The sequence below is a fragment of the Xiphophorus couchianus genome, chromosome 3 (assembly GCF_001444195.1).
Source record: "Xiphophorus couchianus chromosome 3, X_couchianus-1.0, whole genome shotgun sequence".
NCBI lineage: Eukaryota > Metazoa > Chordata > Actinopteri > Cyprinodontiformes > Poeciliidae > Xiphophorus > Xiphophorus couchianus.
This window is the reverse complement of record NC_040230.1, coordinates 7,257,764-7,275,891: the sequence shown is the minus strand read 5'-3', so window position 1 is coordinate 7,275,891 and position 18,128 is coordinate 7,257,764. Positions and strand designations below refer to the sequence as shown.

At 36.7% G+C, this 18,128-nt stretch overlaps 1 protein-coding gene across 3 annotated transcripts in view; it reads right to left on the bottom strand.

The window, feature by feature from the left end:
• Positions 1-18,128, bottom strand: part of rftn1b (raftlin, lipid raft linker 1b) — a 139,345-nt gene that overhangs the window by 30,643 nt on the left and 90,574 nt on the right. For all 3 annotated transcript variants that reach the window (XM_028012631.1, XM_028012629.1, XM_028012630.1), the window contains exons 6-7: positions 16,461-16,664; positions 1,824-1,942 (exon numbers count right to left, since the gene is read on the bottom strand). In XM_028012631.1, the coding sequence (XP_027868432.1) occupies positions 1,824-1,942; positions 16,461-16,664 (323 nt within the window). The remainder of the gene's footprint in view (positions 1-1,823; positions 1,943-16,460; positions 16,665-18,128) is intronic.

Here is an 18,128-nt window from a genome sequence, read left to right as displayed (position 1 = left end):
TAAACATTTTCTCTACAGTCAGTAAAGAATAAAGCTTATTGTAAATTCCTCCTCAAGTTTTTGCTGTTTTCGTTGTATTCGTGTCAAATCAGTCAGATTTTTTTTGTTTGGTTTAATGTTTTAACTTTCAAATATTCCAGTGAAATGCAGGAATTATTAAAGCACCTGTGGATCTGATGTCATTAACAACTCAGTCTTTTTCAAATGCTAATCTTATTATAATTTCTGACCAGTTTATGAATGAAACAATAATATTGTAATACGTTTGTGCAATCGCTGATAAACAGTCTCCGAGTGGGAAATGACAAACTCCCTCTTAATGACAATATAAATGATTGTATGCGCTCTTTGCTGAATTTCATACATTCAACCAACTCTGAGACAATTGACTGCATGAAACTATAAAAGCATTCACGAGAAGAGATTATTTAACTAAAGATGATGAGGGAGAAAAACTGACAGTAATTAATTTTCTTTATTTTCTATCTTAATGATTACAGAAATGAAACAATAAGAAGCTGTGAGGATGCTTTGCATATCAATTTTAGGCAGTTATTGCAGATAATGGAAATGACGTGCAGCCCTGATCAGCCATTGTGAAAGAGCAAGTGTCAATCTGAATTGGCAGCTCGCTCGAGTGGAACGGCTTTTGATAAAGCCTCCAGGAGCGAGGAGCTGATTGGATCTTCTGGAACACTGGTGACGGTTTGGCATCACTCCTGGTTGGTGTTTCTGAGGAAACCTTGAAATCCATTTAACTGTAACAGTATTACCATTCAGCTCAGATGAGGGGAGGACTGCAAGGGACTTTTTATTGGCACACAAGGCCATCAGCGCCATGGTGGTCAGTCAGAGAGAGACATATTTTAGAAGGACAATAGTCTCTTTTCACACTTGGACAACCACAGGCAACAAAAAAGTCCAAATTCAATTACACAGATAGGATCTCCACACACATATAGGGACACAAACCCTAAAATCGAACACTGTCAAATGACGGACACAAACATATGCGCACTGAGCTGCAAGAGACAACTTAAAAACACACACGAACAGAGGAGAGGACTTTAAACGCCTGCTACTCTTTCTACTCCCATGAAAAATCAATTTCCAACTTGGAACTTGTTGAGAAAAGACACTAATCGGCCTTCAGATAAGGCCTTGTTTGTCCCTGATAAGACAAACAGCCACAACACATCTCCCATAAAGTTAGATTCGCCAGATTTGCCTTTGGGGTTCTGGGAGTGAGGTTGGCTCATGGATGAGGTGGAGGAGGATGGGCAAAATATCTCTGAACAAGTCAAATTCAGTGGTAAAGGAAGAGTACATTTTGTTATAAAATAGACCGCTGTTCAGTCATTACAAATCAGAGGGACCAGATGGCTCAGTGGTAGAAGTAACTGTCCAAGGTCTAATTCCCGACCGCGAGTCATTTACTGCATGTTCTTCCCTTCTCTTCCTGCCCTTATTCCTGTGAAGCTACTAATGAATAAAGGCCACTACTGTCAAAAAATACCCTAAAAACAGTAATAAATAACAATGATTACAAATCAAATCAAACATCTGAAGCCTGCAGCTATGGTTCACAACTGTGAAAAATGTGATTCTCAAGCTGTGAAGTTGAAGGATATTGGTGTGTTGTTCATAAGTGAGGATACATTAATGGACCAGGGTTTTATCTGTGGCAATTAAGGCATTTATGGTGATAAAGAGCTGAGGCGAAAGGAAAAGTTCTCAATTTGCTGGATCATCTCATCCCAATGAATAACTGCAAACAAGCAAACTACCAATTTAGTGAGTAAAAGACAAATATCTAAACTTACATCAATGATGGTCCACTGTTCCACTACAATGGCATCATACGTTGGTGCAGCAGCGTTTGGCTCACCCTCGCTCGCCTCTTGGAAGATGAAGACGCTTTCCACTGTTTTAGGCAGTAGATCTGTGGAGAACGTAAAAACAAAATCCAGAAGTCAGAACCATTCTTTTGAGCATCGCAAACTCATACAATATGTAAGAACACAATGTAGAGCAAAAATAGGCACCGCTTTAAGGACATGTTGTGAACTTTTTGATCAAAAACTGTGCAGATTTTTGGGTTTGACAGCAACACAGAGACTAATTAAAGCTCAGGATCAAGGTGAATTCGGTAGTGGAAAGGATGTAAAAAAAAAAAAAAAAGCGCTGCTCTATGTCCTGAGGATCAAGACTGAAAACCTCTTTTTCTGAAATGATGAACAGATTTAACTGGTAAAATGCAGCCACAGATTGCATGAAGTCAGTCTAGGTTGGATAGATGAAAAATCAGTTTGTTATGCCTACATTAATCACCTGAAAAAAACTTTAAATATAGAAAGTCATTGTTGAAAGAAGGTCTTGCTTAGTAACTGCTGCAAACCATGTAGTAAGAAGGTTCTCCGGTCAGATTAGATAAAAAATGAAATGAATCTCAGATGTAAAACTTGTAGAAGCTTAATTAGTGTGGAAAACCCTGGTTTTGGTGGTACCGTTATGCTAATGGGATCACTTTCTTGAATAAGAACAAGAAAACTGCTTAATGTGAAGATGGATGGAGCTTAATAAAGGGCAAAACTGGAAGGAAACCAGTCAGGTGTAAAATCTCTTCCAACATGACATTGGTTCTGAACGTACAAGCACGGCTACATGTAGAAAAATGGACAACTTAACCTAAAGCTGTGCAGCTATTAGCAATTGACATGGTGGCTAATTACAGCTCAGGTTCAAGGTGAACCCTGCAGGGGAAATGATTTAAAAGAAGCGCTGCTGTGTGTCTGAATGATCAGGACAGAAAAGCTATCCTTGGAGAAATTTAAGTGATATTAGCCACAGATCTAATGAAGCCAGTCCATAAGGGATAAACCTTTGTGACGCCTGCATTCTTCACCTGTATAAAGCCTGAAATGAGGTTAGCAACACTGACATTGATGCTGAATTGTTTGCTGCTGACCAAATAGATTTTAGAAGCGTCTCTGTTCTGTTGGAGCCTAACAATCACAGGATTGGCAACCAGGACAGAAACACCACTGCGGCCCCTCAGAAACCTCTCTTGTTATTCATTTGATGCACAGGCTCAGACGTGCACGCTCACAAACAAACCACGGGCCGAGGTCCGGTCCTCCCAGCTGGCCTGAGTGCTTTCTCATTACAGCCACACCATTTACACACTAATACAGTTTGCCAGAGCCTGGGAACCAACACGAGACACTCCACATTTCATTACCGAGCCTTAATAATAGAGGGATGAGAGGTGGCTAGAGAGGCTGAGAAGATAGGGAAGGAAGACAGAGGGAGAGGCAGAGTGCAGGATGACAGACTCTTTTATTTCCTTCCCTCCCTGAAAACCCATTTAGGACCTGTGCACGCTCAATTGAAGACATCTCCCAGACGTCCACTGGCTCCCTCAAACACAGACATTGTCCGTGTTCACCTCCTCCTGCACTCTTTGCTTCTTTTCTCTCCAACTTCTTCTTCCCTATCTAAACTGTGAGCCATCCCTGCCTGGCAGATTTAGTAAAGGGACCGTTTTGGGAAGTGTCAGGCGATGAGGATCGGTGTTGGTTCCCTGCCAATGCAACAGGGATCACTCAGGTGAGATCAGCACACGGTTCCTGTCTCGCTGCTTAGCCTTGTCTCTGGTGATAATGCACACAGACTCTGAGACGAGGGGGGGCGGAGAGTCAGGAGAAGATGGGAACCGGTTGCTGGGGGGCACACAGTCTGTCAGGGGAATCCACCGGGTGCGTGCACGAATAAACATTATCTCACGCCTATTGACTTGTGAGCTGAGCTGAGCAGCCGGCGGGTCGACTGAGAATAAATTGTTTACACTTGCAAAAACCACCATGTGCTCTCAGTAAAACTGTTCTGCATCCCCGGTGACTCACATGCTCAAGGTCGCAGGGCGAGGCATGCAAATAGAAATCCAAATAGAAATCCTAAATTTATGCACATTTTAGTGGCAAAAATCCTCTAAGTCCTTCATTTAAAACTGGTGAAACTGGTGAAATTGTTATTTTCACTGATGTAGTCCCTCACTTTTTAAATGTTTCTTTGTGTGCAGGGGTGCATGTGTGCGTGTGTGTGTGTGTGTGTGTGTGTGTATACAGTCCTTTGCAAAAGTACTCAGACTTTTTAGCTTTTCACATTTGTCAAATTGCACCTGCAAACTGTGACACATTTTGGGTGGATTTTATGTGATTAGATCAGCACAAAGGAAGGAAGAAGGAAAAACATGTACTCTGTTCACAGTTTTTACAAATAGAAATGGAAATGTTGTGTGAATTGTTATTTACATAGATACTGTATATAGCTGATGTAGGAGAAGCAGGAATACACCACAAATCTGGCAATTCCTAAAGAGTTGCAAGTAAAAATCCATGGTTGGAAGAAAACTAAGTTTGTTGCTTTCTGTGTCAGAGACACAGCAAAGAGGTAGTCAGATAAAAGCAAATTCGAGTTTTAGGCCAGTCTGCACACATTATTCTTAAAGCCACAATTACAAAAAAAATAAATATGCAAATTCAACTTTCAAATCCAATTGAAAATCTTGCCTTAAAAATGTTAGGTTGAGCAAATCTGCAAAGAAAGATAAGGAAAAAACCACAGCTGATGGAGTTGCACCCCAAAAGACTTGCAGCTGTAATTGCAGAACAAAAAGCAGGGAGGGTGTTACAAATGTATTTCTAAAATAAAATAATAAAACTATGTATCTTATTTCTTCATAATTTTGGACAATCTTTTGTTCTTCTGTCACATTAATTCCCATCAAAATACATAGTCGGTTATGATTGTAATGTGACAGAAGGTAAAGAGGTTCAAGATGTATAAATACTTCTGCGAAGTGCTGCACAGGCTTATAAATGCATATATGCCATCTTATATTTAACATCCATTAATTGGCCCTCTCATTAATGCAGGAGCGCTCAGACTAATAAATGTGTCATCAAATTTTCTGATGAGTCAGGAATTTTAAGTTTGCTGCAGAGGGACGGCCGCCTGTAGGCGTACCTGTCAGATTAATACCTGTAAAAAATGATTGTGACAGCCACCATCACTATTTTAAAGTGAGATGAATAAAATATTTGTGCATGTTATTAATTGAGTTTCCACAAATATTGGCTGCAAATCCTTTTGTACTTTGTTGAGACAGATAAAATGTTAATGTGAATAATCCACACTGCAGTACTGATTAAATATTACCAGACAGTTTGGCTCAGTTTAAAATAGCCACAAACATAATGATTATAAACACCTAGAGTTTTGTGCAGATTATTTATTTTCTGTTCTCAGATGTTTTGTTTGTTTGTTTTTTTCATATTTTATTCTATGAATTCATCTTGTTACTTTCACATAGACAATACTGCACCTATGAGTGTGAAACAAACTGCCTCAAGCTTTGATATCTTTTTCCATCTATTCCTCCACTGAATAAGTAAACAATCCAATCTTGGAACAAACTGTTCAAGTTTTAATATGTATTTTTCAACTGCCTTCAATCTTTTAGGATTCCTGCAGTCTTTATCTCACAATCTTTTTATCTATGTTTTGATATTCTTTTTCTATATCAAACAATTGTGTGATGCGAAGCATCTCAGTAAAGCTTTATGATGCACAAGAAATTTCCCATCAGAGTAAGGCACAGAATATTTGGTTTTATTAAAAAGAAAAGTAAGATTAATATGATCTATAAAAAAGTTTTGAATTTAGGAAGTTATGACTTTTTTCTATAATGTACACAACAATTTCCAATCACTATAAATAGCATCAGACATCATTAGATGGATGCCAATGCCATCTAATCCATCCATAAAATAAATTGTTAGTGGTAGGTTTGCAAGGTTAAATCTCAACGAATCAGGAATTCTGTGCTGTGAACAGATGAAACCAAAGTTGGGATGTTGCATACAATAATGTCTTAAAGAAAACCTAATATACTATGTCAGCACCAACACTTCATAGCAAGTTTCAAGCACAAAGATGATGATTTGATTTGTAGCTACAGTGAGCTCCTGCTTATTCTTGGTTCAGTGTTGATGGTTTCACCAATTCACATTTTTTTTATAGAGCATATCTTAAAAATAGCAATGCAACCAATCCAGGAATGCCATTCATTTTCCTTGGCGCTGATTGGCTGTATCCCAAAAGTGGAATTGAGTAGGACCACAGATGTTAGCTTCAGTTGTGGTGCTAAGATGGTTTATACTGTGCATATTAATGCATAAGGTATATTTGGTGTTTGAACTATTAAAATAGGCAGTTATAAGTGTTTTTAGAGGTCTTCAGCTTTTCACTGGCATTTGTCTGGGGGTCTACTGTAGTCCTAATTTTCAACAGAATGTCTCAATAAGAACGTCCAGAACTCAACTTCAGCAAAATCCCATAGTGCTACCTTAAAGAGCACTGCAGAAATGAAAACTTGAAAATAACCAAGTGACAATGATGTGAGACTTTGTCAGTCTCTTGCTTCACTGACAGAAAACAACTCAAGTGCTGATAAAGTCGGTGGTTCAACAAACTGCTAAATCGTTGAGTGGGCTTAGTTTTTCCCATGAATATACCTGTGGATCAAGGTGTTAAAATATGGAGTAAATACTGATTGGGTAAATGTTTTAGGCTCACTGTGCCTGCACACTCAGTTCCTCTTTTTTTTTTTAGTTTAAACCCCAGTTGACCTTTGGCAAGCTGGAGAGTAACCCTGCCCCAAGCCGTCTCTGGTGACATGTTTTCAACAAGCGTGCCAGCCACTGCCTCAGACAGCTGGAGACCGGCCGCTGACAGCTTATCTATATTTCAAACAGGCTGAGTGGACATGCACAGCCAGGACAGTGCGAGGAAGAGCTGAGGGAGTCTAACTTGTGTGGACTGGATGTGACTCCTCCCTGTGGAGCCTGATGTTAGGCAGCTGGCAGGCAGTACCCTTGGGTTGTCAGGCAGATTTTAGAGTGCAAGATAAAAGAAAAGGGAGTGGTGCCTCAAAAATGGGAGCCGTTTGGCTGATTTCTCTTGAATTCAAGAAGACCGAATGAAGAGCAAAAGAGAAACTTCCAAAAACGAATACTGTGAGCTCAACTGGTTTCAATTTTCTGCTCAACTGATAGAGTAAAGCTGGAAGTATTAGAGGATCACAAATGTACTGAGACTCTTGGTCAGATATGTGCCTGCCAAAGTGCTGATGTACGGCTGAAAGATTAAAGCCTGTTCATGAGATTTCCAGGAAAGAAGTGTCAGTTTTTTCCCTTTATGTTACAGTTCATTGAAAAAATGTGTGACATTCAGAGTGAAAATCCACACTCCCATTTATGAAACATCCCTGACAGTGAATTACCATGATAGCTCAGTTACTGTGCAGTAATTCTGCAGCCAAGGTGGCCCCAGATATCGCTCCAAGCTCCGAGCCTTTCAAAGGTTTTACTCTATTCACCTGAGTGAATTTGAATTTGCTTCCCTTGCCCAAACAAGCTGATCTGCATGGTTGTAACTGGGTGGACTAAATGGGGAAAAAAAACTATAAAATCGTCTGCAGCTGAGATTTAAAAAGGAGCTTCAGTTGAATCAAATTACAATAGCTGGTCTAGCACTGCAAAACAGGAAAAAATGCAAATCTAAAAAATAAAAAAACTAAAATTTATCAGTGGAAAAAACCAAGACTAAATGCAGCAACACAGGAACATTAATAAGCTAAGAATAAGAATGTGTATCAAGCATGGCAACAAAACAGTCAATGTTTATGCTTACCAGAGAAAAAGGTTCTGGCCTGTTTGCACAGCAATTGAAACCTCTGTTATTCATCTATTCAGGGTTGCTACATAGTCTGAAAATGTCTAGAAAAAAATTACAATTCATTTAAGTATTTGTAATTATGGAAAAATAGAGTATTGAAAAACATTTGGGTTTTCAGATTTTATGAGATTACAGATTTGTAGGCTCCATATTTAAACTTTGATCAATTTAGGAATATGTTAAATATAGTTATTGTGATTTTTCTTTTTTGTTTATACCTGCATATAATGAAGCAATCTATGAAGGACTAAAAATATTAGTAAATTTGAGCGTGAAAAGGTTTGGAATTTTGATTTAGAAAAATCTGTAGGAATCTCGAGCATTATTGCTCTCGCTATCCACCTACTTCCTGGACGTATTGTTGTCGGATTTATTGTGAGTGAAACAGCAGAGGCTGCAGTCGAGTGGCTCATCCTGATAACTCATTATATATAGCATCCTGCATTCCTGATGTAGATAATTTACAATTTTGTTAGATGAAGCCTATTTCAGAAAGAATCTTATCTCATTTTGATGCTAAGCTACATTTAACCACCAGAAAAGGAATGCTGGTATGCAAAAAGAATAAGCAGGACTTCTATTTAAGAAAAACTAAGAACATTGTTTTGGTGTTAGCTATGTCTACAATTAATTTGCATTCACCATAATGGTGACAAAAAAAGATCTGAATTCCTCAAACAGCAGCACAGGCTGGGTTTCATTCATCTTATTCAAAAAATTGTTAAATTATGTAATGATGAAGTTGCTGCAAAACTATTTTAGGCATAACAGATTCAGAATGGCTCCAGAGATAAATTATGTATATACATTCAAGTACTCATCATTTTATTTATAGTGCTTTATTTGGCATTGTGTCTGCCTAGCATATGCAGGATGTGTTTGTTATGCATATGCACAGTGTTTTTCCAGCTGACATGTCCTGTCTTGCAGAATGAGTTCTTTAGGCCTCTGTCCAATTTACCACACAAATATGAATGCATGCATGCCTGCTTCTGTTTGCATTTACATCTAACCTGCACCATGGCCACATGCCTTCCTGTTTTAATACCTTATTAGATACTAAATATTGATTTAGAGAAAATAAATTAAATAAAGACGACATATGACTGGGTTACACACCTTTACAGTAAGGCTGAAGAAAGAATCGAACATACTGTTTTTTAAAAACTGTCAAACTTATACTGTACTCCCAACTGTGAGGCAATGTAAACATATGCTGATCTGTTTTTTTAATCATGCATTTATTTTGTCTGGGCGCATATTTAGATGCAGCTCCACACTAGCTGTATTTTTTGTGACTGCAGGCTAAATCTCTGATGCATGCACTGTGACAGTTGGATCTGCAAGAAGCTCTGGATCTGAACATTTCAATATCACTGTCATATCCAGCTCTGCTGAGCAATCCCTCTTCACAAAACACATGGGTATGCAAACAATGGCCCGCCATGCCATCTTACCGAACCTCACCATGGTAACTCGTCTTTAAAAGGATTATAGGTATGCGGCATGTTTCCATCTGTTTATGTGTCTCTGTACCATGCTGATCGACTGACTGTCAGAGACTGGAGAGTACATCTGTTTACAGGAGGAAACATGAGGAATGGAGCATGAATAGTGAACATAACAAAAGGCAGATAATCTCTAAATTGCTATTTTAAATATGAATTATAAGAAGGAAAACATGAGTGGTTTAGAAATTTTCATGTTTAATTTTTATCTCTCTTGATAAGAGTGCAGAAGTGCTCGAGAAGACTTTTCTTGTCCAGATGTACAATTTGGCTTCCCTCTCCTCCTGCAGGATTAGCAAACCCTCTACAAAAACATGAAACGTGATTTTAACCATGTGCTGTGGCTTTTGGTGGCAATACACTAAAAACTTGAGCCATAAAAGAATTTTAGCAAAACAGGGACAAAACATAGCTTTATTTCAAGCTCAGTAGCCTAAAATTGTTAGCTGTCAACAAGTTTCAAATTATAACAAAATAAATGTTATAACCTATTATAACATTTATAAGTTACAGAAAAATCTGTAAGTTAGATTCTTCAGCATCAGCTTAAAAGATGTTTGTCTGATTTTCTTTCTAGGAATTTGCTTTAAATGCAGCACTAAATAATAACAATGGTACATTTGTTTTTAAAGCATAATGAAAGTTCTTGAAAAGCAATGAACATAAATCAAGATATAAAAGTCCGATATTAAGAAATCAAATCCATACATGAAGAAAATTAGAATTCCTCACGGTGAATCTGTTCTTTCAACCAATTTCTGAACACAACATTAAAATCTGCAGCTTCTACAGCCACGACTGGGATTGTTTTTTTACATAACTATTTATGTAGTTTGGATTTCTTTTACCAACAGCTTCATGCAACATGAAATAACTCTACTATCAATTGCTAAGTGAAATATTTCACCCCTATAATATTCTTACAAATTGTTCTTTACTACCATCCATTACTCCGCATGCCTCTGCAGTCAAGAGCTGCATATCTTTGAGAGCTTTTGAGTGCTGTGAAATAAATGTTACAGTTTAGAATTAAAGTTTTAAAAGCTATGAGGTGAAAGGATAATTAATATCAATCAGCTGCTAATTTAGTGCCTCTGCATAACAATAGCATGATTATAAAAAATTGTGAGTGCACAGTTAAACTGGTCATGCCTCCTGCTGGCTCACAGCCAAGCAGCTTGAACAGGAAAAAAAATAAAATTATGTTGATTGCACAGCAAGAAAGCCACTTAGAACATTGAATCATGTCAATTTGTTGCACTTTAAATGCAACAAATTGCAATAATGCAATGCATTGAATGCAATGAGCGTTCAATGCAATATTTCTGCTATTGATTGTCCTATATTTAGGCTACTTGCCTTAAAGAAATGCTAATAAAGAAGTAAGTTTGCTTGAATTTTACTCTGATAGGAATCCATAAGTGAAATACATGTACACAATATTTGGTAGAAATTAAAATGCACTTTTTATTTCTGTTACATCTGTAAAAATAACTAAGTAAATATTAGCTATGAGTAGATATTTCTCTTTTGAATTTAATATACAGTTAAAAATTGTGTCATATTCAGCTATATTGATATATATTAAGATAGCAGTGGTGGGATGGTGGTGAAGGGAATCTCAGTTTGGTTTTAGTTTACTGCAGGACTGACACCACAGGTGTCCTAGGTGGTTATCTTTTAAAATTTAAATTAATTAGCACAGCTATAACCAGTCAACAATTTGCTTTTTGCCTTAATTCGAAATTATTCCAGGCACAAAAAAGCACCAAAAAGGCTATTTTTGTATTTACTTACAGGTGAAAGATTCACTAAATCTTTAATTGTAAAAAACAAACAAAAACAACTGGTGTGCAGGATAATCCATTTTAGATTTGAATATTCAAACTGTTGAATAAATCCCATTCAGAATAGTGAAACAGTTCTTTAAAATGCAAACTTTAGTGCTTCTAGTGACTAGACATGATTAGGCAATGGAATGTATTTAATGCAAAACACGTATAATCTTTTCATGCCAGCCCCTGACCGATTGGCACCCTGGGTGGGAGCCATATCCCATCTATCCTCTAACATAACCATTACTAGATGGCTAAATGTATATTCTTGTGTTATATTACAATATATTTTGCGTAGGTCCATGTCTGGCAGAACTGTGCTGCTTTTGTTGTTAGGAATAAAGCTGTGGCTGAATTTTGGACTTACATTTTTAATTTACAGCTGAAATGTCCTCAATAAGCAAAAGAAGAAGTCCCGTTTCTTTCCATTTAAGTCAAACGTAAAGCCATTTCCTGGAAAACTCAGAAGCTACATTAGTGTGTCACACTGCATTTTTTTTTTTTTTTTACCAGGACTGCCAGTGTGGATAGCACAGTAGCCATATGTGGATGCAAATGTTGTACCATAACAGTCTGACTCCTCAGCAGATGCATAAACATCATAGCTGGATAGAGGTACAACTTTACTACATACTTACAAGTCATTCTTGTAGTAAACTCCTCACACAGATAAGCAAAAACTATCATAAATCAGGACATTCATATGTTTATTCCTAAAGTTTCTGTAAAAGAGATCTCTTACAGAGATGCACTGTTGCTGTTTATCATAAAAACACAAATTGAACCAGAGGAAAAGGAGAGTTAAAGAAGATAGGTGCTTATAGTTGGGAAATATTGCTAAAGCTTCTTCTAGCGAGTGAAATGTTTAAAGCGTTCCAGTTGTTCCCCTTGGGAAAAATAACTTCAAGTGTCCTCAACTCACAAACTATCCTTATCTCAAAGATTCACTATTATACAGCAGCTGCACTGGGAATAATCAAGAGACACATTTTTAAACCCACTGTTTCATACGGTTTAAATATTTCATTACGTGTTGGTAGGTGCAGTCAAAGTTTAGCAGAATGTCAGTGTTTGGGAAAAAATGCAAACGAAGCTTTGAAATTTCTAATCCAAAGGAGTTTTCTTAAGGCTCCCCCTCCAGCAATTAGTTCTAATGGCACCATGCCCAAAGCTGAAATTATTCAGCAAATTAGAAACCTGGTCATTTTGTTAAATTTAGATCAATGGGGTACGTTTTTGGAAGGTATCAGGTTACAAAACAGGTAGAACCAGTTGGACAGGCACAGTAATTGTGGTAACTGGTTTAGTTAAACTACGTTATGGCACATAAATGTATGGAACTGGTTATTTATGGAAAAAGAAGCAAAATAAAGTATATCATGCAAACAAATCGTCTCAACAACTTGACTAAAACTGTCACTGACTATGTTAAACAAAACCTCCTTTTGATTCTGGATATTTTTCTGTTTCGCTTGGACTCTAAACTTTTCTCAGGAGCTGAGATTTATCATGTGGTACTGATTAAACAATATGGGAAATATATCATCCATGTCACTGTAGACAGAGAATAAGAAAATGTACTTTAACTTTTTGCTTAGTAAAGATATTCTTCAGACCTGAGAGAAACTGAAAAGGTAAAAGAACTATCGATGCTACCTGAGAGGATTGAAGGTTGTTGAATAAATCTAAAAGCTGCACAAGAACATTGTGAAGAGATTTGGAGAAAAGAAGGTACATTTATATGAAAGGTCAAATCTGTGGTATTCTATGCCCTGCACAGAAAGGAAAAATAAAACAAACATTTCCATCATTGATGAAAAAAAAGAAGACAAAAACAGGAAAATTACACAAACAACAAGAAGCTGATAAAACTAGGACCGTCTTCCAACCGCTTCCCAGACCTGTAACATATAGTGAAAGGCAGACACCCACGATCAAACCTAATATCCAAGAAAGAGGTCGGTCTTAAAAAAGCAAAATGACTCATTAGACAGTTCGTGTATTTATCAGAGCATGACAAGTTGTTTTCTCTGTGCTGCAAATCAAGACTGTCACTGGCTTCTCCCATCCAGCTATAAGTCTGCTGGTCCATGTCCTTTAGAGTGCCGCTTTGCTGTCAAACATGTCCTTGATGTTCAGGAGGCTAAGATGGTCCCCTGCATCATGTCAAGAGCCCCATCATCAATTCACAAACTCATCTGCTAAATATGGAGATGGCAGGAATGGAAGCCAATTCAAAAGCCCTGAGCTTCTCGGCTGTTTGATGTAATTAGCTGCTAACAACAAATAGCTGCTGCTTTGATGTCATTCTGCCAGCTGCTCTCTGGAGAGCAAATATCCAAAAAAAACTAAAATTACACCAGTAAAGTTGTCTATTTTTAAAAGTGGTAAACTTTGAGCCGTGAACTAAATCCAGTTGTAATAATCAGTAAAGCACAATAGTGGCAAATGCTGCTGATAATCCAGAGATTTTCTGCATATTTTAACACCATATGAAAGATGAAGTAAATGTTAGAGGACTCTTGTATGTGTAATCATAATAATACACTTCATTACTCCATTTTTCAGGACATAAAATATGCAAGGAAGCACCAATTTGTTATCAGGTTAATTATCTTTGTTTCGGAGCTGCTGGAGCGTTCATTTTTCCAGATTAATGAGTTTTGCCATGTATTTACTCTGTCGGCGTATTTCTCTGCTGTCACAGTGCTGCTGGGGTCTGATGTAAGAGTAATGATATGGTTCCCAACCATCCCTTAAAGTTGGACAACATTCTCTATTTGACTCTTAAAACATGCATTTCAATAGATCTGCTTGATTTTGGAATAAACTAAAATAAAGATTGATCATTTAAAACAATTATTCATAAAGTAGAAAAAAAAAAATCTAATCTATATAGGATATAAGAACCTGCACAGATTTATTGGGATTATTAGTTAATTTTCTAAAAAAAGAAAAAGTAAAATTAACAGTCAGAATATAGAAAGAAAAAAGTACTTTAAAGGTGCTGTGACTTAGATAAGCATTTAACAATATAGGACAATTTTACATTTGCTGACTGAAGAGCATCTAGGCTGAGTGATTTACAGATACGAAGGGGCTGAGTTTGGCTCCAGGCTTTGAGACGGGGGGAAGCCCCATGGCAGCGCCTGCTGAAATATTAGAGTAGAAAAGATATAGAGCCTTCAAGGGAACAGTAACAGCAGAAATAGTTGATAGAATTGTTATTAGTTAACATTATAAATTGCTATATGTTGCTAAATAAACATGTTACATGGTCCATCTGTGTGTTACTCCACGTCTCTCACTAAATTGACAAAAAGAGACCAAAGGAAGACAAGAGACGCAAAATAACATTATGCTCAGAAAGTGAAATAGGTAACACTTTATTTGACGGGTTGTGAATAAGACTGTCATGACACCTGTCATAAACATGAGTAAATCTTCATGAATATTTATGACTGTTGTCATAAAGTGTCATCCGGTAAATTATGACACTTTTAATACAAAGTTGACTTTATTCAAAATGTCTTTATTATGACAACTTGACATTAACCAAGAAATCATGATTTGACATAAATTAGTTATAAAAGTATTACTGATTAAACTTAAAGCTAAATAAATTTTTAAGTTTAATCAGTAATGTAGACTTATTCATGTTCATGACAGGTATTATGTCATGTTTATGACGGTGTCATGACAGTCTTAGTCACGACCCGTCAAATAAAGTGTTACCAGGAAATATGTCATAATAATGTTACAATGTTAGTGGTTTTTTTTTTTTATTATAACGTTGTTTCTGTTATCTTTAGAGCCAAAATAAAAATTGAACATAAATTGAATTCAGTGAAGCATAACTGATTTATGTGGAATATGCTTTGCTCCATATTTCAGAGAGTCTGTGTAAATCTGTTTTAGATGCTGATGATAGGATGAGCTGGGGCTTGAAGGACATTTATCAATCCTTGCACATAAGTAACTAGTGTCAACTACAACCAATCAAACATGTCGGCCATTAGCGTTGCCAGGATATGCTTCACGTCACAATTTTTAGAAAAATATCCAGGCAGAGTTTGCATGCTGCTGGGAATAGTGCCAAGAATTACAAAGGGTGCTCTAACTCAGAATTAAGTTTAAAAAATCTATACATTTAACTTCCAGGAGTCAGATGGAAGAACAGAAGCAGATTTATTAGCTTCTATCAACCAGTGATAAATTAGTTATTGCTTAATAAAAACAAATGGATTGTGTTTGTGTGTTGGATGCTGTGTAGATTTCCAAAATGCATCTACTCTGTATTGTGAATACAGTGGAATCAGGGTAATCTGTGAATACTTGAGATCCTCTCCAAGAATGCTTATAACTCCCTGTTTTCATAGTTTACATACCAATTATAACTTATTTTTGCATTAATACACACTGTATTCGCAGTCTTAGCAAAACTGTCTGATTGGCCAGTTAAGCAGCTTCAAATAGGAATTTCAGCTCCTCAAGCTGAATCGTCTTTAAAATGTTTTAAATCATTCTCAACAAAATAAATTGTGCAAATAATTTCTGGAAATATTTTTGAAGTTATATTTCATAGAAAAACTCACAAATAGGTGAATCTGCGAATACTGAACTGTAAATAAGTGGGATTCCTCAGTAATTTAGACAACAAACAACCATTAGTTGTTCTCCAAATTCAGTTTTGCATTATTTTCTACAAGGTCTGTATGCAATTACTGAATAATCTTTCTCTTATTTGGGGAGATTTTTCAGTTTGTAAACTCCACTTAACTGGATTCACTTCAGCACAAAAGAACAATTTACAGTAAGACATCAATTGTTCAGTCATCCAAAAAAAGTAAATTGAAGACTTTTAAGTTTATGGTCAAAATTTGGATGAACCCTGTTCAATAATATTATGATATAGAAGCCCTCTGAAAAGTAAATAGAGAAATTTTGTGACCAATCCTGAATGATTAAACCACGAATCCAACCAAAACAAGGCAAACGGCTTATATGAATATGACATTTCTGATTATTTTCTAGAGAAAAACGAATGTCAGCTCACGCATAATTATTTGCACACCAGTTAAGGTTCATAACCTCTTGCCTCAGGCTTTTAATATCATGGAGACTGGTGTGAGTTTAGAATCTGTTTTGACATTTTTACTGGTGCTTCAGTGAAAGGAAAAAGGACAACATGGTCAACAAACAATGAAAAACCAGCGATAGTGTGGACTTCCAGAGACAACTAGAGGTCTTGACATAGATGTTTTCAAAAATAAAAGGACACAAATGGGTTGTTTGTTCTTAAAATTAAAATCGATACCTTTCCCGTTGCCCAGGTAGAAATATCCGTCAACCAGCGAGGCGCCATTGTTGAAGTGTTGGGTCATGTGATCCAACCAGTTGGCCTCCACACCTTTGATGCCTTCTTCATAGCTTTGAACCCGCAGTGGCACTTTGACAGTGTAGTATTTCACCTGGCCCTCTCGGACCGGCGGGTTGTTGTACAAAGCCAGCAGTTCCAGTCCTGTTGAAGGAAGACAGAAAACAGAACTTTGTAACTGATTTGAATCGAGAATTTGTTGCATCTGAGGACGTTTTTTCTGCCAATATGAACCACTGCTACGCATTGGCTAAAATTCAAAGTGTGATCCATGTCTCTCTGGGAAGACTCTCAGATGCAAAAAGTTGCTCTGAATTTCTCAGTAAACGGTTGGCTCCAACACAGAAGAGCTTTGTTCCAAGAATATATTGACAAGCTATTGTAATTTAAAGTTTGATATCTAGTGTTTGACTATTTTCAATCAGACACTTATCTAATTTCCTGAGACTTTGTTGCAATAACTTGGTAATTCTCCACTGGGTGCAGGCTTTTCTTGTCCTCTGAGATGAAAACCAGAGAATTTCAGCCAAAACATGAACAATCACAAGCAACACGGCCAACAAAAGTTGGCTGCACGGTTTATAGTAATCATCCATCAGCTGCAAATAACAGTTTGTGTGTTTGAGTGTTTTCAACGCAACTTTATCCCACTTTTTTCCTCTATGTGATGTGAAACCTGGTTCTGCAATGCAGTAGATGACATTGCGTAAGGTCTGTAAATGTCATTTTTTAAAAAGCAGGCACTTAATACAAAAACCATTATTTAGAATAATAATAATACAACAAAAAGGATATTTGGCAATAAAAGTTAAATGTTGGTTTAAAGGTAAATGAGATCTTAAGATGTTTTTTGCTCGCTGATATAACTGCCTGTTTTCCAGGTCTCTTTTCATTGGTTGGTGCCAATGATTTGACATTTCTCACATCATCTGCATTATTTCTGTGTTGTCATTTTTCTCTCTGGTTCCCTGACGGATTCTTTGCCAATACATTTTGGTGCAAAAAATGTCTAATCTCATAAGATTAAAGCTCAATATTCAAATCCTCAAAATATATTTTTTATCTCATCTAATGTTTTTTTCATTAATAGAGTAAAAATAAAAAGACTTTCGAGTAAATTAGTCCGTTGCTTGCCTACAAAGCATGAAACTGACCCTGGAAGAATATATCCATAACCCTGAGATCCCCAATTATCTCACAGGTCCAAAATAGTAAAGCTCTATTTATTTTAATGAGTTATCTGTTTACTAATCACTGTTAAGAAAAGAGATGTTCAGACTATGAATGTACAGTATATCAGGTGTAGCAATTGATACAATCTTTCAAGTTAACAGTTAAATGTACCATGAGGTTGTATTTGAGTAACAGATGGTTTAAGCAGAACTAAGGGGGAATTAACAACTAATGCCTTAATCCATAACTAGAATATTCAGTTTCTAGTTATGGATCATCTTCAAACATCGTAAGTCAAATCTTTATAGTTGTGAATTAAGTAGTATTAAATTAACCGCTCAGCTGTGTTATAGTTATTGAGAATTATACAACAAAACAACAACAAAAAAAACAGTTAAATATCTCGTAAATCCTAAATGTTGACATGCAAAGCAA